General features: G+C 47.1%; 1 protein-coding gene across 1 annotated transcript in view; it reads left to right on the top strand.

Moving 5' to 3' along the window:
* NUDT3 (nudix hydrolase 3) overlaps positions 1–20,952 on the top strand; it is a 65,034-nt gene that overhangs the window by 31,784 nt on the left and 12,298 nt on the right. The window contains exon 2 of the mRNA XM_054980277.1: positions 8,546–8,656. Within this exon, the coding sequence (XP_054836252.1) occupies positions 8,546–8,656 (111 nt within the window). The remainder of the gene's footprint in view (positions 1–8,545; positions 8,657–20,952) is intronic.

Genomic DNA, 20,952 nt, shown 5'->3' with positions numbered 1-20,952 from the left:
CATTACCTCTTTCCCTCAACCAGAGCACTTGTCTCCCAATTGTCCTCTAGGATATTCAGGGCCTCTTTCAAAACCCTAACCTTGCCCCCTGCCACTGTATGGCACAAAGAAGGACCTGAAATATGGAAGCTGCAGAGTGATGGTTAGCCATCAAGATGTTTCGAAAGAGGAGTGGGTCTATGCAGTAGCTTAGTCATGGCCTGGTATGTAGAGTGATATATCCTTGAGGCCGCCCTGCTTGAGAATATTAAAACAACCAAATAAAAATGAAGATGGAAGAGAGTACACAGTGATGGAATGTGACATTAACTGGAAAGTGGTGCTGCTTAGCTAGTCACATAATGATTAGATGCTATCCCCCTGAACCAGTCACAAGGAAGTCAGTCTGGCCCCCAATATTAGGTGGCTTCTTGTGGGTACCTTCCCAGAAGGTACAGCTTGGCAGATGTTATGCTGAAAATTAATTTTGGCAACCATTACTGGTATCCTAAACAGAGTTACACCCTTCTAATCTCATTGACTCTGTTTAGAAAAGTGCTGTAAGACCCTGGAGTAGCTAGGGGAGCAGTCCTAATTAATCTGCTGAAAATTTAATCCCATAATTCAGTGAGGCTTACTTCCAGGTGTCTTTAGGATTGCAGCCTAGATCTGCATTACTTTAGTCAAATTCTAGAGTTGGGATGGGTTTGCCAGTTTTCAAAATCTATCAAGATATGGGTTAGCAGATACTACATTTCTAGATTCTAGACCAATGCAAACGGATCAAATAAAGTCCCTACATGCTCTGCTTCATTAATTATGGTATAATTTTTATACAGATGACAGATTGCTCAAAATCTTTGTAGGTATTTGTATTTGGGAAAAATTTAAGCCCTCATCTTCCTGTTCTAGCAACTTCTTTAACCTTCAAGTAATCCTGTAACCCCCCCTCCCCCAAACCCTTACATATATTGCATTTGGAATATATTTCTACCCCAAACCAAATACCTAACATACCTTGGGGCAGAACAGTTGCCAGAAAGACATTTTTGTTTATGGTGGCACAAGTCCTTGTATTTCACAGTACTAAAACATCCATACCTTGAGAACACACCACGACATGAGGCAGAATGTTTCTTTTGCATAGATTTTCCCCTCCCTTTTTGTATATTAAATAATTCACACAGGTGAGGTTCTTTTACAAAACTAATTTTTCAAAAAATTAAAAAGACAAAAAGTATGTTTTGAACCCTAAGATACTAAAAAAACAACAAAATTCCATGAATGTTAAAGGAAAGAATCTAATATTTATAATTTCTTCCCCAAGAATGTATCTCTATGTGGTGAGGTAACTATTATCTAGGCTATCAGGAAGGGTCAGCAGGTTGTCATGAAGGGTTGTATCTCCTCAGAGCAGTTAAAAATGTTTCCTTGGATCACTGTTTTCTTAACCATCTCATGGGGTATTTTTTTACTTCAATATGTTAAATAGGCTTGTGGTAGAAAGTACCTCAGTTGCAAAATGCATAGATTTATGAGATTGTTTTGTATTCCAGCTGCTTTTTGCTACCCCAGAAAGCAAACTGTAAGTAATAACTGTCAGTACTTTGATGACAGCATTTGGTACTGTACAGGTGACAATGTCATAAAAGGACAAAGTTGTTCAGCCACTTCTTTATGTATTTTGCCAACACAAGAGTAACTGGAATAGGAAATTCACTCTTGGAAACTTGCAAGGTTTTAATAGATCACTGGAGTTGCATTATGAAGTGATATATTCTACTGGGACAGCAATGAACTGGCAAATATTAGTACATTGATTTGTAATGAAATAATAGTATAATAAGATCAGCTCTTAAAGAAAAGACCAGTTAAACCACCTTTGTATAAATATTTTCAAATAGGCTGTAATATTAACAGTTAAGTCACTTTTTAAGTTTGCAGAGGCCATTAAGGGGTCTAAATTTGTTTGAGCAAATTAATGAACAAAAAAGGGGAACAGTTAGCTTCTATAATCTATGTTGGCGCATGATAAGGTGATCAGTTATTTTTATACAAATTAGAAAAGGATTTGGGTATACCTACCCCAGAATCCAGCAAAAATGTATCTGTCTGGATTTTTTATCTGCTCAGTTGAAAGAGAACTTTAAAAAAAAGTTTTACTCCATTCCTTAAAGGTTAGAACAAATGTATTATTTCTATGATGGCAAATATCAAAAGACATGGTTCGTCCGGTGCAGATTTTATGCATGTTCGTCGTCGTCCTTCTGTGCAGCCCAACATTGGGACTGCGCACGCGCAGGCCGGCCACGGAGAGATTTTTCTAGCTTTTAGATATGTTAAAGGGGACGCTCGCGCCCACCGCGCACGTGCAGTAGTGTTCCCGCCAAAACGCGGTTGTTAGGGCGAGCATCCCCGCCATTCCCTCAGTTCTTCTTTCGCCGCCGTCGAGAGAGGTTCCTTCTAGCGAAGTTTGTCCATCGGTAAAGTGTTCTCCGAAATGTCTCAGTCTTCCCTTTTTAAGAAGTGCCAGCGTTGTGGCACGAAGATGACCCAGTTGGATGGTCATGATCTCTGCCTTTTCTGTTTGGGCAAAGGCCACAATGTTCCCAAGTGCTCTATTTGCCAGGGGTTTACTCCCAGGGCGAGGAATGATAGGGATGCCCTCCTTAAGGCTTTTCTGTGGGAGTCCAACCTTCTCCCTCCTAAGGGACAACCGGGGAAGCAGTCTGGGGAGAAACCGCAGTCTCCTACTGCCTCATCTGCTGCCTTGAGATCCTCGGATCCGACTAAGCCCCCCCCCCTTGGTTCCGGCCAAGTCTCCGACCCGTTCTGTGTCGAGTGCACCGGGGTCCCGTTTGAAGAAGCGCTCGGCTTCGGATTCGCCTGCTACTCCTTGGGCTGCTTTGAAGCCCCCGCCAAGGAAGGCCAAGGCTAAGACGAAGCATTTAAAGTGCTCATCGTCTACTAAGAGTTGTAAGGACAGGTCCCCTCCGCCCACCATCCCGGAGGAGGTGGTCTTGGAACACGCCCTCGCCACCTCGCACGCCGATCCCCGACTATGTTGACTTCCAACCGGAGCCTGTAGCCTTCGAGCGGTCTCTGCTCCCGGATCCCGCCTTCCCGGGCTTCTCGGTTCCGACAAGTCAGGCGGTTCTGCCTCATCTCCTTGTGGTTCCGACCAGTCAGGCGGTTCCGTCTCATCTCCTCTCGGTTCCGATCAGTCACCCGGCTCCGACTCATCTCCCACAGTGGTCGCAACAATCCTCTGTGGCCCTTCCACCAACGCTTCCTCCCTGTCAATCTGTTCCGGGGATTGGGAACCTGGCTTCCTGGCAGGATTTTGTGGTCTGGCTTCAGTCTGCTGCAGGTGCTCTCCAAAACCAACCTCCGCAGCTCGCATCCACCCAGCCTTCCACCTCTTATGCTGCGGTTCAGCACGCGACTTCGGTTCCGGCTGCCCCCCCCGCCTGCCAGCCCTGCCTGCCTCTTTGGTTCTAATGGCATTCTCGGTTCCGTACCATCCTCGGGATCCGTTGCCAGAATTCTCCGCCTCGGAGGAAGAGGAGGAGGCTTGCTGTTCCGATGTGTCGGAACTAGCATCTGAAGCGTCGCCCGAGGAGACAGTAGGTGATACACGATCCTCTTCTCCCAGTGACGACTATAGGTTGTTCGTGGAAGAGATGGGTCGCATGGCAGCTGCCTTGGACCTGGATGTCTCTACGTCCACTTCCAAGCCAAAGAACAAGATATTGGAGGCTTTGTACTCTGGTTCTCCGGCCTCCATCGCCTTTCCTCCGGTCAAGGACCTCCTGGACATCGCCCACTCTCTGTGGCAAGCGCCTTCCTCAATGCCAGCCACTTCTCGGAAGATAGAGAAGTATTATAGGCTTAAACAACAGGACTGCCCGTTCCTCTTTAGCCACCCTAAACCATCATCTCTTGTGGCTGAAGAGGTACAGTCGCGCTACCGTCATGGCTCCCTATCCGCACCGGCGGATAAGGAGGGCCGAAGGCTGGACACAATAGGTCGCAAGGTCTATTCCTTGGCTTCCCTGAATTTCCGTATTGCCCACTTCCAGGCCATCATGGGATCTTATAACCTCTTCCTCTGGCAGCGGTTGTCATCTTACATCCCTGACTTGCCTGCTGATCGTCGGCCCTTGGTAAAGGCCTTGCAGGCGGAAGCTGTCAAGCTGGCAAAGCAACAAATGACCGCTGGGAAAGACACTGCTGACTGCTCCGCTCGGTCCATGGCATCCTCCGTGGTTCTTCGCAGACATGCATGGCTTAGATCTACGGCGCTTCCCTATGATAAGCATACCAAGATTGAGGACTTTCCGTTTGAAGGGAGTCTCTTGTTTGCGGAAAGAACGGATGAATCCTTGTCCTTGATGAAAAAGAACCATCAGACAGCCAAGTCCTTGGATGTCATTGCTCCTCCGCAACCCTACGCTTCCAGGCCTTGTTTCCAAAGGTCCCAGCCTTACTCGGCGCCTTATCAGCAAACCTACCAGCAGCGACAAGGAAGGTACCCATATCAACAGCACTATGGGCAGCGTTCCTTCCCTGCTTCCCAGCGACATTCCTTTAAACGCTCGTCTAGGCCAAGAGGGAAGCAGTCCCATCCTCAGTCTCCTAAGGCATCTGGCCAGGGACAGAAATCGTTATTCTGACTAGAACATTGGGACTCGCAGTCGACTTGTCCCTTCTTGGACAGACTGCGCCCTTATCTACCCTTTTGGAAGTCTATTGCTGATGACTCTTGGGTTCTTTCCATTGTTACTAATGGTTACAAGTTGTTCTTTGAAAATGTTCCCCCGCTTTCTTGGCCCCCTCGTTTGTCCCCCGATTGTTTTGATGTTCTCAAGCTCAATGTTCTTGATTTGTTAAACAAGGGTGCAATTCGCAAAGTTGATCTTGCATCTTCTTGTGGGTTTTACTCCAGGTATTTTCTGGTTGCCAAAAAGGATGGAGGTTCACGGCCTATACCGGACCTGAGAAACCTCAATAAGTTTGTTAAATATCAGAAGTTCCGTATGCTGACCCTTGCTAAGGTCCTTGAGCTCCTTGAGGTTGATGTTTGGTTTGCCATTATCGACCTGAAGGACGCTTACTTTCACATCTCTGTTGCAGAGGACGATAGGAAATACCTCCGTTTCATATGTGGAGGTACTGTCTTCGAGTATACGGTGCTGCCCTTTGGTCTGGCCTCCGCCCCTCGTGTCTTCATGAAGTGTATGGCACCCGTGGTGGCTTTTCTACGTTCCAAGGGTTGCACTATTTACCCCTACTTGGATGACTGGCTCCTAGTGGGGCCTACGATAGACTCCCTTTGTGCCCATATTGGCCTTGTTACATCCCTTTTGTCCCAGCTAGGCCTACTGATAAATTGGCAGAAATCTTCTCTTGTCCCTTCCAGGACAATTCGCTTCATTGGGTTGAGCCTTGACTCCCTGCATGGCTGGGTGTTTCTGCCCCAAGATAGATTGCGTAGGTTATGTTCCCTGGCACAATTTTTTATCTCCCACCGTTATCAATCAGCCCTTACGATTCAGACCATGTTGGGGCTTATGGGTCTTTTTTGCACGACTCTGTATGAGACCCTTGCAAAACTGGTTCGTCCGCAACTATAACCCGCTGACTATGAGTCAACAGTGGCGGTTCTCTATCCCCAGGCCAGTTATTAGGTCCCTCCTATGGTGGGCTTCTCGTGCTAACCTGTCCGAGGGATGTGCCTTTGGTCCCTTCTTGGCAGAGGTGACAGTCTCCTCGGATGCCTCTAACTTAGGCTGGGGGGGGGCACTGCGGTACAGTGTCCGTGCAGGATACTTGGTCCCCTGCAGAGACTGCTCTGCATATCAATGTTTTGGAACTTATGGCGATCCGTTACTCCCTTGCTTCTCTTGCAGGTTTCCTTCGCAACAGACGGGTGCAGGTCCTCTCGGACAACATGACTGCCTGCTATTATTTGAACAGGCAAGGGGGAACGGCATCGCTCAAGCTATGTGCCGAAGCCACGACTCTGTGGGAGTGGGCTATTCGCAACAACGTCCATGCCCAAGCCATCCACATTGCCGGGACCGTGAACACCACGGCCGATTTACTGAGCAGGGTGTTCCTAGAGCAGCACGAATGGTCCCTGGGGACAAAATACATCAGCCAGGTCTTCCGGCAATGGGGCTTCCCCTCGATAGACCTCTTTGCTACAGCACACAACAAGAAAGCCCTCAGCTTTTGCTCCCGAGTGGGGGTGGACCCACTTTCGTTGGGGGATGTGTTTCAAATCCCTTGGTCCCAGGGGTTTTTCTACGCCTTCCCTCCCACCCCCCTTCTACACAAGGTGCTCTGCAGAATTCGAGCCTTCAAAACCCACTGTATTCTGATTGCCCCTTATTGGCCCCGTCAGGAGTGGCTTCCCCTTCTCCTCTCCCTATCCGAGGGTCGCCTCATACACTTCCCACTGGTTCCGGATCTGTTGCACCGGGACGGCGTGTGGCACCACAACCTCATGGCTCTGAGTTTGACGGCTTGGCTGCTTCATCCGCCAATGTAGCCCTGTCTGCAGAGGTTACTCAGGTCATCCTTAATGCCAGAAAGCTCTCTACCAGGGTGTCGTATTGGAGTAAATGGTCCCGTTTCTCACATTGGTTAGCCCCCACGGGGTTTTCTCCTTTCTCCTGCCCACTACCGTTGGTGTTGGAATACCTTTTAGCCCTTCATACCTCGGGGCTCTCTGTGAGCAGTATTAAGGTGTACATGGCTGCTATTTCAGCTTTCCATGAGCGAGTTGACGGCAAGACTGTCTTTGTTCACTACCTATCCAAACAATTTCTGAAGGGGCTGTTCAAGACCTATCCCCCTAGGCACCCTCCGGTTCCCCAATTGAGCTTGCCTTTGGTGCTCTCTCAGCTGATGCTCCCACCTTTTGAGCCACTTGCGTCCTGCCCTTTGTCTTTCTGACGCTAAAGGTGGCATTTCTGGTAGCCATTATGTCTTCGAGGCGGGTGGGTGAGCTTACCGCACTACGCATTGACCCTCCATTTTTGCAGTTCTTTCCCCAGAAGGTGATACTACACTAGTATTGAGTTCCAGCCCAAAGTAGTTTCACAATTCCACTTAAAATAAAAGATAATTTTGCCAGTGTTTTTCCCACACCCCACCTCACCTGCAGAGAAAGCACTTCACACATTAGATCTCAAACGGGCTTTATTATATTATTTACATAGATCAAGAGGCTTTAGGAAGTCTTCTGCCTTGTTTGTGTGTTATGCTGGACCACGCAAGGGATTGGCGGTGTCCTCCCAATCTCTATCTCGTTGGATTGTCTCTGCGATTAAACTATGTTATCGACAGACTGGTACTCAGTGTCCCTTTTTGGTGACAGCCCACTCCACTCGAGCCCAGGCTGCCTCTGCCACTTTCCTACGAGGGATTCCGCTTCGGGACGTCTGCCAAGCTGCGACCTGGTCTTCACCCGATACTTTCATCAAGCACTACTCTCTAGATGTGAATGCAAGGCGAGAATCAGCAGTTGGAACAGCTGTATTGCAGTCCTTGTTCAATTAATTTCTCACACCCGCCCCCATTGGTGAGTAGCTCGCTATACTCCCAGTGTGGGGCTGCACAGAAGGACAATGACAAAAAACAGTGTTTCTTACCTGTAACTGTTGTTCGTCGAGTATCTTCTGTGCAGACACACATTCCCTCCCGCCTGCCCCACTGTGAGTGTTATTTAATTTACTTATTCTGGTTTCGCTCTCCGGCGGCTCAGGTGAACTGAGGGAATGGCGGGGATGCTCGCCCTAACAACTGCGTTTTGGCGGGAACGCTACTGCGCGTGCGCGGTGGGCGCGAGCGTCCCCTTTAACATATCTAAAAGCTAGAAAAATCTCTCAGCGGCCGGCCTGCGCGTGCGCAGTCCCAATGTGTGTCTGCACAGAAGATACTCGATGAACAACAGTTACAGGTAAGAAACACTGTTTTTTTGTGGAGAATGTGACATCATACTTTTTTAAAAAGTTGTTTTTTTGGAGTATAGAACAGATGACTACTGTTAGTATACCAGCTGAATCATGAGTTTTACTGTGTTATCTAGATGATATCGTAAGAAAAGACTTAGAATATTACGTTTTCTAATAACTGCTAAAATTGCCATGCTATTCTATTGAAAAAGCAAAGTTGTTCATATTTGGAAAAATCGTTTTATGTGATCATTTGAAGACATTATATAGGGTTATGAAGGCTGTCTTTCTGTAAATTGCTTTATTTAGTATTATATTCTGGAAGGATAAATTTGACAATGTAAGATCTTATGTATCACATCCTTTTTATAAAACATAATAATAATAGGTATTTCAAGCTAAAATAAAGAGGTTTCATTTAGCTTCAGTTAGTCCACTGTGTATGTAGAGAGAGGATCAGGGACAGAATGAATTCTCATAGGAACTCAGTTATTTTTTCCAATAAGCAGCTTACTTGTACAGCAAAGTTGTATTCCATATTTATTGACCCTAAAGATGCACATCCATATATAAATTAATGTGTATTCTGTTGTCATTGGCAGGTGCTGTTAGTGAGCAGTAGTCGTCATCCAGATAGATGGATTGTTCCAGGAGGTGGTATGGAGCCTGAAGAGGAGCCCAGCGTGGCTGCTGTGCGGGAAGTTTGTGAAGAGGTAAGATTAGAGACCTGTTTAAACTACTGCTGTTGATACTGCTTACTAATTCCCTCTCACATAATCAACACAGAGGAAAAAACAGTTAATTGTAATTAATTGTCTTGTAGATTCAGTAGTTCGTAAAGAATGTGTAGTTTTTAACTAAGATGGAGACTGCAGTAGTATTTTGTCTTTAGTCTATCTATAATAATGACTATGAATTGGAGCAGAGATTCTCAGATTCTGAGAATTTTCCTTTTTTTCCTATCTACAAATTTTATATTTGTCCTCTCCAGGTCCACCATGGGAATTCTTAATTGGATATCAACAGCAAGTTCCTCACTGGTAGCTCAGTTCTCACATATGCAGAGCCCTGATTCAAATTTGGGCAGTGATACATGGGGACAAAGGGCTTCTGCCACTAGTGTCAAATAGCATGGCTTATAGCACCCCTGGGGCTGTTTTTGGTCAGGAAGATAGCATGGGGTTGAGGTGGTAGTGCAAAAGCCCTCCCTCCCTGTGTGATAGTGGCCTGATCCAAATTAAGCCCCTGTGCACTTGAGAATTAAGTTTCTAGGAAGGAACTCTCAGCTGTCATCTGACTAAAAGTCCCTGGTGAGGACACATGTAAAATATAATGTGGAACTGACTGTTACTGCTTTGTATTCCTAAAGGCAAAATTGACTTTCTCGACTGATTGAAAATTCTGAGATTCAGACTAAATGTTGCAGGCAAGCATATGGATCCTTGACACTGTGCCTGCCCCAGCCAGGGGTTATGTAGGGTGCCCGCAGAGCTGATTGGGTGCGGGAAAGGCCACTGCGGCAGTGTGAGCAAATTGGTCCTCACAATAGCCGGCATCCTATGCTCCACCAGGTTGCTTGGGCAGGGCTGGGAAGGGAATACAATTTTTCCCTAGAATGGGTGCTAATGGGCTACGCCATCGTTTTTCAAAGTGTAATTTTCCACTGCTGCTGGGGTTGTGCCCAGGCCCAAAACAACTTAGGGAGCCAACTAAGTAGTGCCCTACTTCCTCGCATGCCTGCCTGGGCACAGGCACAGGGATTTATGTCATAGTTATGCTGGCACCGAGCCACTGTGGCTGCACACTGTCAGAGGGCTGCGATGGAGTGATGCTGCAGCACAGCATTGGTGTAGGAGGGGTTATTCTGATGTAACTCTTAGTTGGCTCCCTGAGTGCTCCCCCCCCCCCCCGATTGTGCTGTTAGTGTTCTGGGTAACTTATTTTGACACCCTACATGTATCTGCATGTATAATACCTATTTTATCTCATATTCATCCTGGTTTACATGTTTATAGAAACAGTATTAGGCATTTTCTTGAAGTTTCTGTTTCTTGAAGTACTTACTATACAGATTCTAAAGTAAAAAAATATATGTGCCTTGCATCCACTGTGTAAAGTGAATGGAGATTTAAATCACCACTTTTATTTACCAGGTTCATTGCCTGGCTTGATTAAAGGCAGTGAATCACAGGGCTAAGATCCCTTTGGCTCCTTCCTGCCCCTTGGCTTGGGTCTCAAGTCATGTGTAGGTTTTATAAGGTACCTGAGACAGGAAGGGGAAGAATAATCCTCAGTAAAGATGTTCTTCTTCCCCCTTCCCTCAGTTCCTGTTAAAGATCCTTTGACCATGGCCAAGATTTATAAGGTTCCTGAGAAAACACAATGCTCAGCTAAGATATTACAAAGCTAGATAATATGTTCCTTCTTTACTCCTTCCCTCCTTTCCTGCTTTTGGTTAAGAACTCCATGGGAAAACCTACTGAGCCTTAGTCAGTGTGCTTTTAATAATAATGTTCAATGTCTATCTTGTTTTAGCCATAATGAAATTTTATTACCAGCACTATGTGTGTGTGTTGTGTGTGGAGGGAGAGAGAGAAAAACATAAAATAATTAATTGAATGTTTGAGATGGGAAAATGGACACTGGGTAACAGTAGGTATTATTATTGCTATCATTGCTCTCTTATTCTTCCCCCATCCCAAGTGTTAACAGCTGTAGAGGCTTGGGTGAATTTCTTACCTAATCCTGCTCAATTCTCTGTACAAGCAAATGGAAGTTATCAACTGAGGAACATAAAGAGAGGATTCTGGTAAAGCTGCCCAAGTTGCAAGAGTGCAAGTATTACTCAGTCCTTTCTTTGTGTCTTAGCTACTATACATCCGAGTTATTGGGTAACACCCTTCATCAGTTTGGAATATGGCATCTCCTAAAATTGTTAAATATATCTATGTCTTCTGTGTTAATTATTAATAGACATTTTTGTTGTACTTGTACCCTCCCTCTATGATATGAACTCCATCTCTCAACTAAATTGAAACCAATGAATTATATGGACTGCTGTGCATTCTAATGAACTCTGCCATTAAAGGAAAAATTGAGACTAATAATCTTAAAAGTATGATGTTGAAAATGTTGGATAGACCAAATCAATACTCAATTACTTAGGGACCTTAATTTGTGTATTTTAAATATTATGTCATTTCATCAAAATATATTTGTTTACTGGGTAGGTATAGCTAAAATGAACAAGCAGCATTCTATTCTCAGAAAAACAATTCCATCTCCTGTGTTCTTTAAATCCCTCTGCAACATGCTGTGTGCCGGTATCTTTTATTCTGAGTAGCTGCTACTTCAGCATCCTAGATTGCATATGACTTTAATGGAGCACAGAGGCTAAAAATGGGTAGTGCCAGGGACGAAGCAGGGCTTAAACTGTGTCCTATGTCCTTCTCAACAACATGAGTGCCCTTAGCTAATGAAAACACTAGAGTAAGAATTAGACACTGGTATTGAAAGTAGAAGTGAAAACCAACTAAACCTGTGTTCCTTCTACCATGCCTATGCAGCCATGGCACAGCTTTGCTTGCAGCTAATCACAGTTCTCCTAAGCGCTATATAAATCCCTGCCAAGATGCTCACATTGTGATAGGGTACTGCTGTGCACACTTAAGAACACACATGCAAAGACTTTGGCAATGAGAAAAAGCACATTGCCCAAAAGGGAACCATTTGCACAAACAGCCAAGAAAGAGAACAAACATTGTTTCAACATTAACACCAACACTGCTCTGCTCAGATAGGACACACACCCGCAGAACTGGATCCTCCACTCCTTCAACTGCACCTCACTCAGGTAAGCAAGGGATGGAGACCTTCTGCCTCAAGCTTTATTTGCTGCAAATGTCCTCCACTCCCTAATATGCACCTGCTGTGTATTGGCTGAATAACCCAATTTGGTGTAGTGCTTAAGAGTGGCAGGACTCTAATCTGGAGAACCAGGTTTGATTCCCCACTCCTCCGCTGACCTTGGGTCAATCACAGCTCTTTCAGAGCTCTCTCAGCCCCAGCCACCTCACAGGGTGATTGTCATGAGGATAATAATAACACACTTTGTAAACCGCTCTGAGTGTGGCATTAAGTTGTTCTGAAGGGCGGTATATAAATTGAATGTTGTTGTTGTTGTTGTTGTTGTTGTTACATCCCTCAACAGTTTTTTGACAGTCTCCCACACAGGTGGCACAATGTATGCATGCACTTTAAGCTAGCCCTTGGAAAGATGCTAGCAGAACTTCACCATGATGTCAACACAGTGTCATGCTGGGATAACCCTGTAGGGAAATAAAGTAAACAGGGAGCAAAACCCAATTAGGGATCACAACATGCCATTCTCTTGTGGTCCGGAGTGGGGCAGTCAAGACCTTTGGGTAGCTCCTCCTCTGTCTCTTGTGCAGGGTCAGACAAAACTCGCGATCCTCGGGGGAGGGGCTCCCAGGCTTCTCCAGTTTTTTCTGGCCCTGCTCAGCAGGGGACGTGAAGTTTCTTCGCTCTGTGGAGCAGCGATCCTTTGGCGACTGGAAAGCACAGCGAGCTGCGGGCTTGCCGGGAAAAGGAAGGACGTGTTCCTCCTCTCCCCCCCTCCTCCCGATCCAGCCTTGTATCGGTGGCACGAAAGCCACAGAGGTGAGCGGCAGAGCCAACGATCCTAGTTAGCTAGCACCGGCTTCTGCAGAGGCACGGAAGAAGCGGCTGGAGACGCCGCAGCAACCGCGAAACCGAAAGGAAGCCTGGCAAGGTTCCTAAGTGGCGGAGGCCTCATAGATAGCGCCAGAATCGTAAGTAGAACTTACAAACCCCGCAGGGAGGTTTCGGAACCTCAAGGAAGCGAGGGGGTGGGTTCCTATGAGAACAGAGACGGCCTCAGGGTTAAACGGCGGGGCATGGAAGCAGCCTGCTGAGAAGGCTCAGGAATCCGAGACTCCTGAGCCTTCTCAGTTTAAGGGGTATATAGGGGCAACTAAATCTTGGCTGCGCAGTAATACTCGCCCACGCTTACTTTCACTTTAGGCGGGAAGATTTTGGCGGGAATGGCGTCACAGGCCAGCACAGCTGAACAGAAAGTGACTGAGCAACTCTGAGTGGCATGGAGTCCCCAAAGCTGCCAAGACACTTACATCCCAACCAAGGGGAATGCCTAGGGAGTGGTGACCCTGATCTAACAGGCCCAGAAGTGAAAGCAAACATTTTAGCTTGGCTGCAAGCAGAAATCAAAAAAGGGATAGACAATGCAGTTAAAGATCTTAGAGGGCAGCCAGCCTCCCAGAGAAAAGACAACAGCCAAGTACCTCTAAAGGGAAAAGGTGTGCAGAAACCACTGCCCAAAATAAACCTAAAAAGAGGATGTTGAGGGAGTGGGAAGAAGAGGACTCCAGTGATTCAGATGAGTCCCAAGGGGGTTCAGAAACATCCCATCGTACCTCAGGGAGTGAGGAAGGGGAGTTGTCAGAGGAGGAAGAGGTGGATACAAACCAGATACAATCTAGGCTTTTCCCACCTGAAATGTATTCTAAGTTACTTGCAAAGGTGTTAAGAACTCTGGAGATATCACAATCTGTTGCAGGTAAAGTGGAGATGGAGTCCTCCTACTCCCAAGGTCTAGAGAGGGCAGTACCAAGGATGGGGCCCAAGCATACAGGAGTGCCTCTGCCAGCCATTTTCCATGACATCCTGAAAACGGAGTGGGATAACCCAGCAAAACCTAAACTGTATCAATCTGTGTTCCACAAGTTCTACTCTCTGGGCTCTGACGACGCCAAAAAGATAAAACTTCCGATAGTGGATGATCCTGTTACTAGTCTGGTGACAACTTCGGTCCTACCTATGGATGTGGAGGGCATGCCTAAGGACCCATCAGACAAGAAGATCGAACAAGCCTTACGCAGGAAATCTTGAGGCGTCCCTGAAATCCTCAGCAACTGGGTCATTGTTTGCGAGAGCAGCCTATACCTGGGCTTCGGTCCTGGCAGCAGCCGGAAGAGAAGTCCCTAAGGAAATAAAAAATGAAGTGAAAAAAATAGCCCTGGCAGCAGCCTTTGCAGAAGACGCCACTCTGGACTCGTTCCAAATGTCCTCCAGGACCATGGGCTTTAACGTGGCAGCATGAAGGAACATGTGGTTGAGAAACTGGGATGTTGATCCACCTGCCCGTAGTAGGATGGCAGCGATTCCATAGTCAGGCAGCAAACTCCTTGGAGAGGCTCTAGACAAATATTTGGTAGAGAATTCAGAGAAGAAAAAAGTGCTACCATCAAAGAAAAGGGACCTGAAGTACAAAGGAAGGCATTCCTTTCGAGACTTCAAAAGGCCAGCCAGCCAGAACACTGACAGACCATTCAAGAGCAGGTGGCAAACCAAACCTAGATTTGACAGCAGACCCTTCACCTTTAGGAAGTCAACCACCCAATCCAAAGGCCAAAAGAAAAGCAACCAAGCATGACTATCTGTGTCACAGGGAGGTTGGACAGATTGGGGGCCGTCTACAGGACTTTGCGCCCCAGTGGAGACAGACTGTATCAGACAAATGGGTGCTGGAAACAGTATCCAAGGGTTATTCCTTGGAATTTGAGAAGGTGCCAAACAGACGCTATATCCAAGTGTTTCGGAACCAATCAGAGCAGAAACATCTGAAGATAAAAGGAGCCATCAAGCACTTGCTACAGATCAAGGCGATAGAACCGGTACCAACGGAATTCAAGAAACAGGGTGTGTACTCGGTTTTCTTCATCGTCCCGAAGAAGAATGGGGAAGTCAGGGCCATATTGGACCTGAAATGGCTGAACCTCCACAGAAGATCCAGGAGGTTTAAAATGGAAATGATGAAATCTACCATGGGAGCCATACAGCACAGGGACTTTTTGGCATCCATAGATCTGTCAGAGGCCTACTTACACATCCCTATACGATCTTCACACAGGAAGTACCTACATTTCGCCTATGACGGGGAGCACTACCAGTACAGGGCTCTCCCCTTCGGCCTGAAATCATCACCGAGGGTATTTACAAAAGTGCTTGTAACACTGGTGGCCTTCCTCAGAGTCCAAGGAATAGCCCTGTTGCCTTATCTGGACGATATCCTGATAAAGGCCCCGTCTCTACAATCAGCACAGAGGGCGGTGTCACTGACAATAGCTTGCCTGGAGGGACATGTTTTTATTATCAACCGACAAAAGAGCATTCTGTCCCCAACACAGAGAATTGTTCACCTGGGGGTGATAGTGGATACAGTATTGGACAAGGCCTTCGTATCTCTGGAGAGGCAACAGAAAATCGTCTCTTTGGTCAAAGCCATCCAATCGGGAAAACTGGTGGAGATAATGCAGCTGGCCAAGCTGCAAGGCATGATGGTGTCCTGTCAGGATACACTTCAGTGGGCCACAGATGGCACAGGCTAGTGGAGATTCCCCAGTCGTCCAGGGAGCTGAGCTGGTGGCTGGATCTGAGCAGGTTTACAGAGGGATCACCGCTCATGGAACCGAACAGGATAGCGATGACGACAGACGCAAGCCTGACAGGATGGGGAGCTCACACAAAGGACAGAATGGCACAGGGAGAGTGGCTTCCCAGAGAGTGAGAGGCCAGCATAAACCTCCTGGAGCTCAAAGCCATAAGGAACGGACTGTTGGAGTTCAAAGACGACCTACAGGGCAGTCACGTTGTGGTACACACAGACAACATGACAGCAAAGGCCTACATAAACAGGCAGGGAGGCACCAGGTCCAGACTTCTGAACAAGGAGGCAGAAGAGATTTTCCTCTGGGCAGAAAGGAACATAAGATCCATAAAGGCAAGTCATATTGCAGGACAACAGAACATACTGGCGGACTGGCTGAGTCAGAACAGAGTGGACCAGTCCGAATGGACGCTGAACAAACAGGTATTTGCACTAATATGTCAAAAGTTCGGCACCCCAGAAATGGATCTCTTTTCCTCCATAAGGAACAGGCAAGTTCCACAGTTCTTCTCAAGGTACAGAGAACCAGAGGCGATGGGGGTAGACGCACTGTCTCAGGAGTGGCCGCGAAATCTTCTCTATGCCTTCCCTCCACCGAAGATAATACACAGAGTAATGCAGAGAATTGTGGATCAGAAGGCGGACGTAATCCTGGTCACACCCTTCTGGCCACGGAGACCTTGGTTCCAAGACCTCAAAAGGATGTCCTGTTCGGAACCATGGACACTGCCATACAAGGAAGATCTACTGACACAAGGGAAGATTTGGCATCCAAATCCGATGTTCCTAAGGCTGATGGTTTGGCGGTTGAACACGGCCAACTTAGGTATTTAAGTTATTCCAAGAGGGTGATTTCTACAATGTTGGCCTCAAGGAAGGGCTCTACCAACAAAAGCTATAATAAGACATGGCAACTGTTCGCTGAATGGTGCGACAAGAAAGGATGGAACCCTATGTTGGTATCCGTGAGGCAGATTCTCCTATTCCTACAAGATGGTTTGGACAAAGGACTTAGTACCAGTACTCTGAAAAGGCAGGTGGCAGCGATTTCGGCAATCGGGATCCAAGACCGGGACGTCTCTCACTACACACGCTCATATCCAGAGGTTCTTGAGAGGGATCATGTTACTGAATCCACCTCAAGTGCATCGTTTCCCTACCTGGAATCTGAACTTGGTGCTGAATGCTCTCACTGGAGAGCCCTTCGAACCAATAGTGACTTGTTCTCTTAAGAATCTGACTCTTAAAACAATTTTCCTAGTGAGCTTGACCTCTGCTAGGAGGGTGTCAGAGATAGGGGCACTTTCGGTAAATAGGGATCTGTGTATTTTCCATCAGGACAAGGTAGTTTTAAGGACAGACCCTGCCTTTATACCAAAAATCAGTTTGTCTTTCCATAGGGGGGAAGACATTGTCCTGCCTTCCTTCTGTACCAATCCTAAACACGAGAAGGAGGGGGAGTGGCACAGACTAGATGTGAAAAGGGCACTGAGTTTCTATATCGAAAGAACCAGTCAGATACGTAAAGCGGAGAGTATGTTTGTTTCATTTAGATGAAGCTTTATGGGTGAGAGAGTGACATCATCCACGCTGAGTAGGTGGATCAGGGAGTGTATTGGGATGGCATACAAAGGCAAGAATCTTTCGCCCCCAGAAGGGATCACTGCCCACTCCCTTAGAGGGGCAGCCACCTCGGCAGCATACAGATCTTTCCCATCCTTGGAGAGGATATGTAAAGCTGCAACGTGGAAATCAGTTCATACATTCACCAAACATTACAGAATAGATCAGATGGCTTCTGCAGAAGCGGCCTTTGGCAGGAGGGTGCTACAGCACATCCTGGAAACATAGAATACCTGCCCAAGGGTACACTGTTAAGCATATATCCCAAAGGTCTTGACTGCTCCACTCCGGACCACAGGAGAATGGAAGATTTATATTCACTTACCGTGAAGCTTCCTTTCTTGGTGGTCCAGAAGTGGGGCAGTCAGAAACCAACCCAGTTAATTAAAAAAAAGAGAGAGAAAGAAAGGAAAACAGGCCTGTTTAGGCTGGTTGGTTTGGGGTGTTGTTAACCAGTTACGTTTGGAATAGTTAATCTGTTAATATTATAGTTATGTGGAACAGGACAGGAACAACCTGGGAATGAAAATTTAACGAGGATCGATGAGGGCTTGAAAAGGAACTGGAGAAGCCTGGGAGCCCCTCCTCCGAGGATCACAAGTTTCATCCGACCCTGCGCAAGAGATGGAGGAGGAGCTACCCAAAGGTCTTGACTGCCCCACTCCTGGACCACCGAGAAAGGAAGCTTCATGGTAAGTGAATATAAATCTTCCATTCCAACCATTTTTACTGCTGGTCAAACATATGTGACCCTTTTTGACATCCAGGATCAGAGTTCCATATATCGGCTCCATCAAAAATGGCAATTAGAGTTCTGCACAAGGGATATGTAATGATTGGTTTGGTGACTATGCTGTCACCCCCAACAGGAGAATCCTATAATATAAGAGACCCTGAGTGTAGGGGGAAGGTATAGGAACTGAAAGGAGCACCTAGTTGTTGCTGTACTTTCTAGTCTGTGGTATATGCCACAGATTTGTAGAGTGCTTGAGCTTGAACATTTCTGTTCTGTTGTGGTTTTCTCCAGGCAGCTTTCCAACAGGTGAGGAGGCCAAGATGGATCTAATTCACTGTGCAATACCAACTAGTTGCTGGCACCTACAAAATAACTGTAATGACCAGTGTGCATCTAGCTGCTTTGCTATATGGTTGCCAGATGTCTCATTCTAGCCTGGCTCCTGCATTATTGCTTAACATACTGTTAACAGCACAGTTATACCTATCATGAGTATGCAGTGAAAATAGCAGGTGTACCCATGATTCTACTATCTGTCAAGGCAGACTTGCTAGACCAAGAGAGTTGACAACCACATTCCTCCTGCTGTTCAGTAAATGCTTGGATTGTTTCGCAGATGTGTCTGTTTTGGTGCGGTTTGGTAGACAGAGATTTACTAAACAACATGATTGAAGTCCAGGGCAGCTAATCTGCATGACTGGCCTATCTCCAGTGATGCTGATGCTATAAGACCTGAGCTGTGCTTGAGAGTCCTTGCAGGACTGTCTAGTCTAGTAACCTAGGCTTGAACCGGGGACCTTATGTATATTAAGCCTGTGCTGCTCAGCAGCACTATGCTTTTCTCAGCCGTCTTTTCCAACCTGGTATGTGGCTGGTTTGACAACAGAGCCAGTGGAGGGTTAAAAATGTCCTATGATGTATCTTTGTCCTGTGCACTGTTATGTGTGTGTGGTGGGTAGGGTAGAAAATGATTTTCATTGTGTGAGGTGTGTGTTCTGGTGTGGCCTGCGTTTTTGCTTCTTGCTTCTTGCTAGGCTAAACATGGGCTTTGCCTTATTCCCAGCTTCCCCTTTGATGCAGTTTAAAGCCCTAATTCCTGTTTTCCTCCATACTTGCTTTTCTCCAGGGAGTTATTGGGGAGATGATGGGAACACCTTCTGTGGATGTGCAGTTGTATGTTTGTATGTTACTTGTTCTAGTGAGTGTGCCCTTTGTAAATAGTTGTTCATAAGATACTACATAATCCTCTCGACTTTTTGTGGGACTTTCTGTGCCGTGGTTGTTGTTGAGATGTCTCTGTAATATGAAAGGACTGCCTGTCCTTCCTTCCCTATGTGTACACCTATCAAAACTGTACGCATTTGCTGGAGGAGGTTCAAACTAGGGGTGTGCACCTGAAAAAAAATCGGATTTTCCGCTTCGGGTTTACCTGAAGCAGGAAAATGCTTTGTAACAACGCAAAAGCCTAAGCAGCAAGCCACTTCAAATTCGGATATGTAAACAGCTTCAGTGTGCTCCGTAAAGATTTGGAGCATACCAAAGTGAAAGAGGAAGCTTTGTCCTAGCCCCCACTCCCACTTAGCCCCCCCCCCAGTGCCCCGACCCCCCCCCCCCACTTACCTGGCTGGGGATGCATCTGGGAAGACCAGCTGGGAGACGGGAAGGCCCGGAGCTGCTGCCTCTGCCACGGCGGTGGCCAGCTGGGAGATGGGAAGGCCAGGAGTCGCTGCTGCTGCGGCATCCAGCTGGGCAGCAGGAAGACCCAGAGCCACCACCATGCTGCCACTGTGGCCACAGTGGCCAGCTGCATGGCGGGAAGGTCCAGATCTGCTGCCTCTGCCACTGCTGCGGCCAGCTGGGAGGTGGGAAGGCCCAGGGCCACCGCTGCTCCGCCGCCTCTGTAGCAGCCAGCTGGGCGGCGGGAAGGCCCGGAGCCGCCTCTTCCACCATTGTACCTCCGTCTCCACCACTGCGGTGGCCAGCTGGCAGGTGTGGAAAGTCCAGAGCCACCGCCTCCACTGCTGCAGTGACGAGCAGGAAGGCTCATGTAAGTGAGGTGGTGGAAAGGCCCTTTAAAGTTCAACTGGCCCACAGGGGGGCATACTGGCCCCAATTTGGAAATCCCGAATCTTTACAGATCGGGTCCGATTTGGGCATTTTTTCCGAAACGGATACCTGAAGCGCACACCCCTATTTCAAACCGCTATCTGCAGAGCACCCAGGAACATGGTAGTTAAAGGATATCTTCATGACTTCTATACAGATAAACATTCACATGCAGGCCAGCCATTGAATTTTCCAGAGCTTTTTAGAAGACTAGGAGTGTCCCTCTTCCCTTTGATATTTTCCTGCCAAAAATATCAATGACCAGCAGGAGGGGCACTATTCCCTCAGTTCTCTTTTTGCGGCTGCAGAGAGAGGATCACTGTTGCTGTACTCTGCTTTTCTCTTACGTCATCCTTGAGGCTCAGAAGAATTATTTCTTTTAAAAGTTTTCAACTCTCAATAGACATTCTAGAGAAGAGTACAACTCCTTTTGAAGAAGAAAAGTTTTTGTCTCTTCCTTCATAGTTATGGTTCAATTAAAGCTTTTTCAAGATGCTGGAAGATGCCAGCCTGATTAAAGGCACCTGCTCCTTTCCTGGTCCCCTTGATTATCTAGGGCTAAATCCAAAAGTGTGGTCTGTCAGAGCCTTCCCACATAGGCTCTTCTCCAAGGTTGTGGCTTTGTGCCATCCTGATTAAAGGTAAGTCCAGAGGTGTGGCATATCAGAACCTTCTTACGATGGCTCTTCCTTCAAGGCTGCATCAGCACGCCAGCCTGCCCCTTAGGTTCCAAAGTGAGAAGCCTGGAAATGTGGCCTGACAGTGGCCTCGATTCCAAGGCTCTTTCCCAGAGGCTTTGCCTGCATGCCTGCCTGTTAAAGGCTCCTCCCCTCCTTGGCTATGTCAGTTCTGTGGGGAGATACCTGGAGGTGTAGCATAACATATCTCTTGATTGGGAGGCTGAGAACCTTTTTTTCTAAAGACTTTGGCTGCCTGCCAGCCTGAATAGGCTTCTCCACTCCCTTGGCTGTGTCGGCTCTGAGGGGAGACACCTGGAGATGTAGCTTAACAGAGGCCTGGAATCTGAGGCTGAGAGG

This window comes from Eublepharis macularius, chromosome 5 (genome assembly GCF_028583425.1).
Source record: "Eublepharis macularius isolate TG4126 chromosome 5, MPM_Emac_v1.0, whole genome shotgun sequence".
In the NCBI taxonomy this organism is placed as follows: domain Eukaryota; kingdom Metazoa; phylum Chordata; class Lepidosauria; order Squamata; family Eublepharidae; genus Eublepharis; species Eublepharis macularius.
This window is presented reverse-complemented; position numbering and strand designations above follow the sequence as displayed.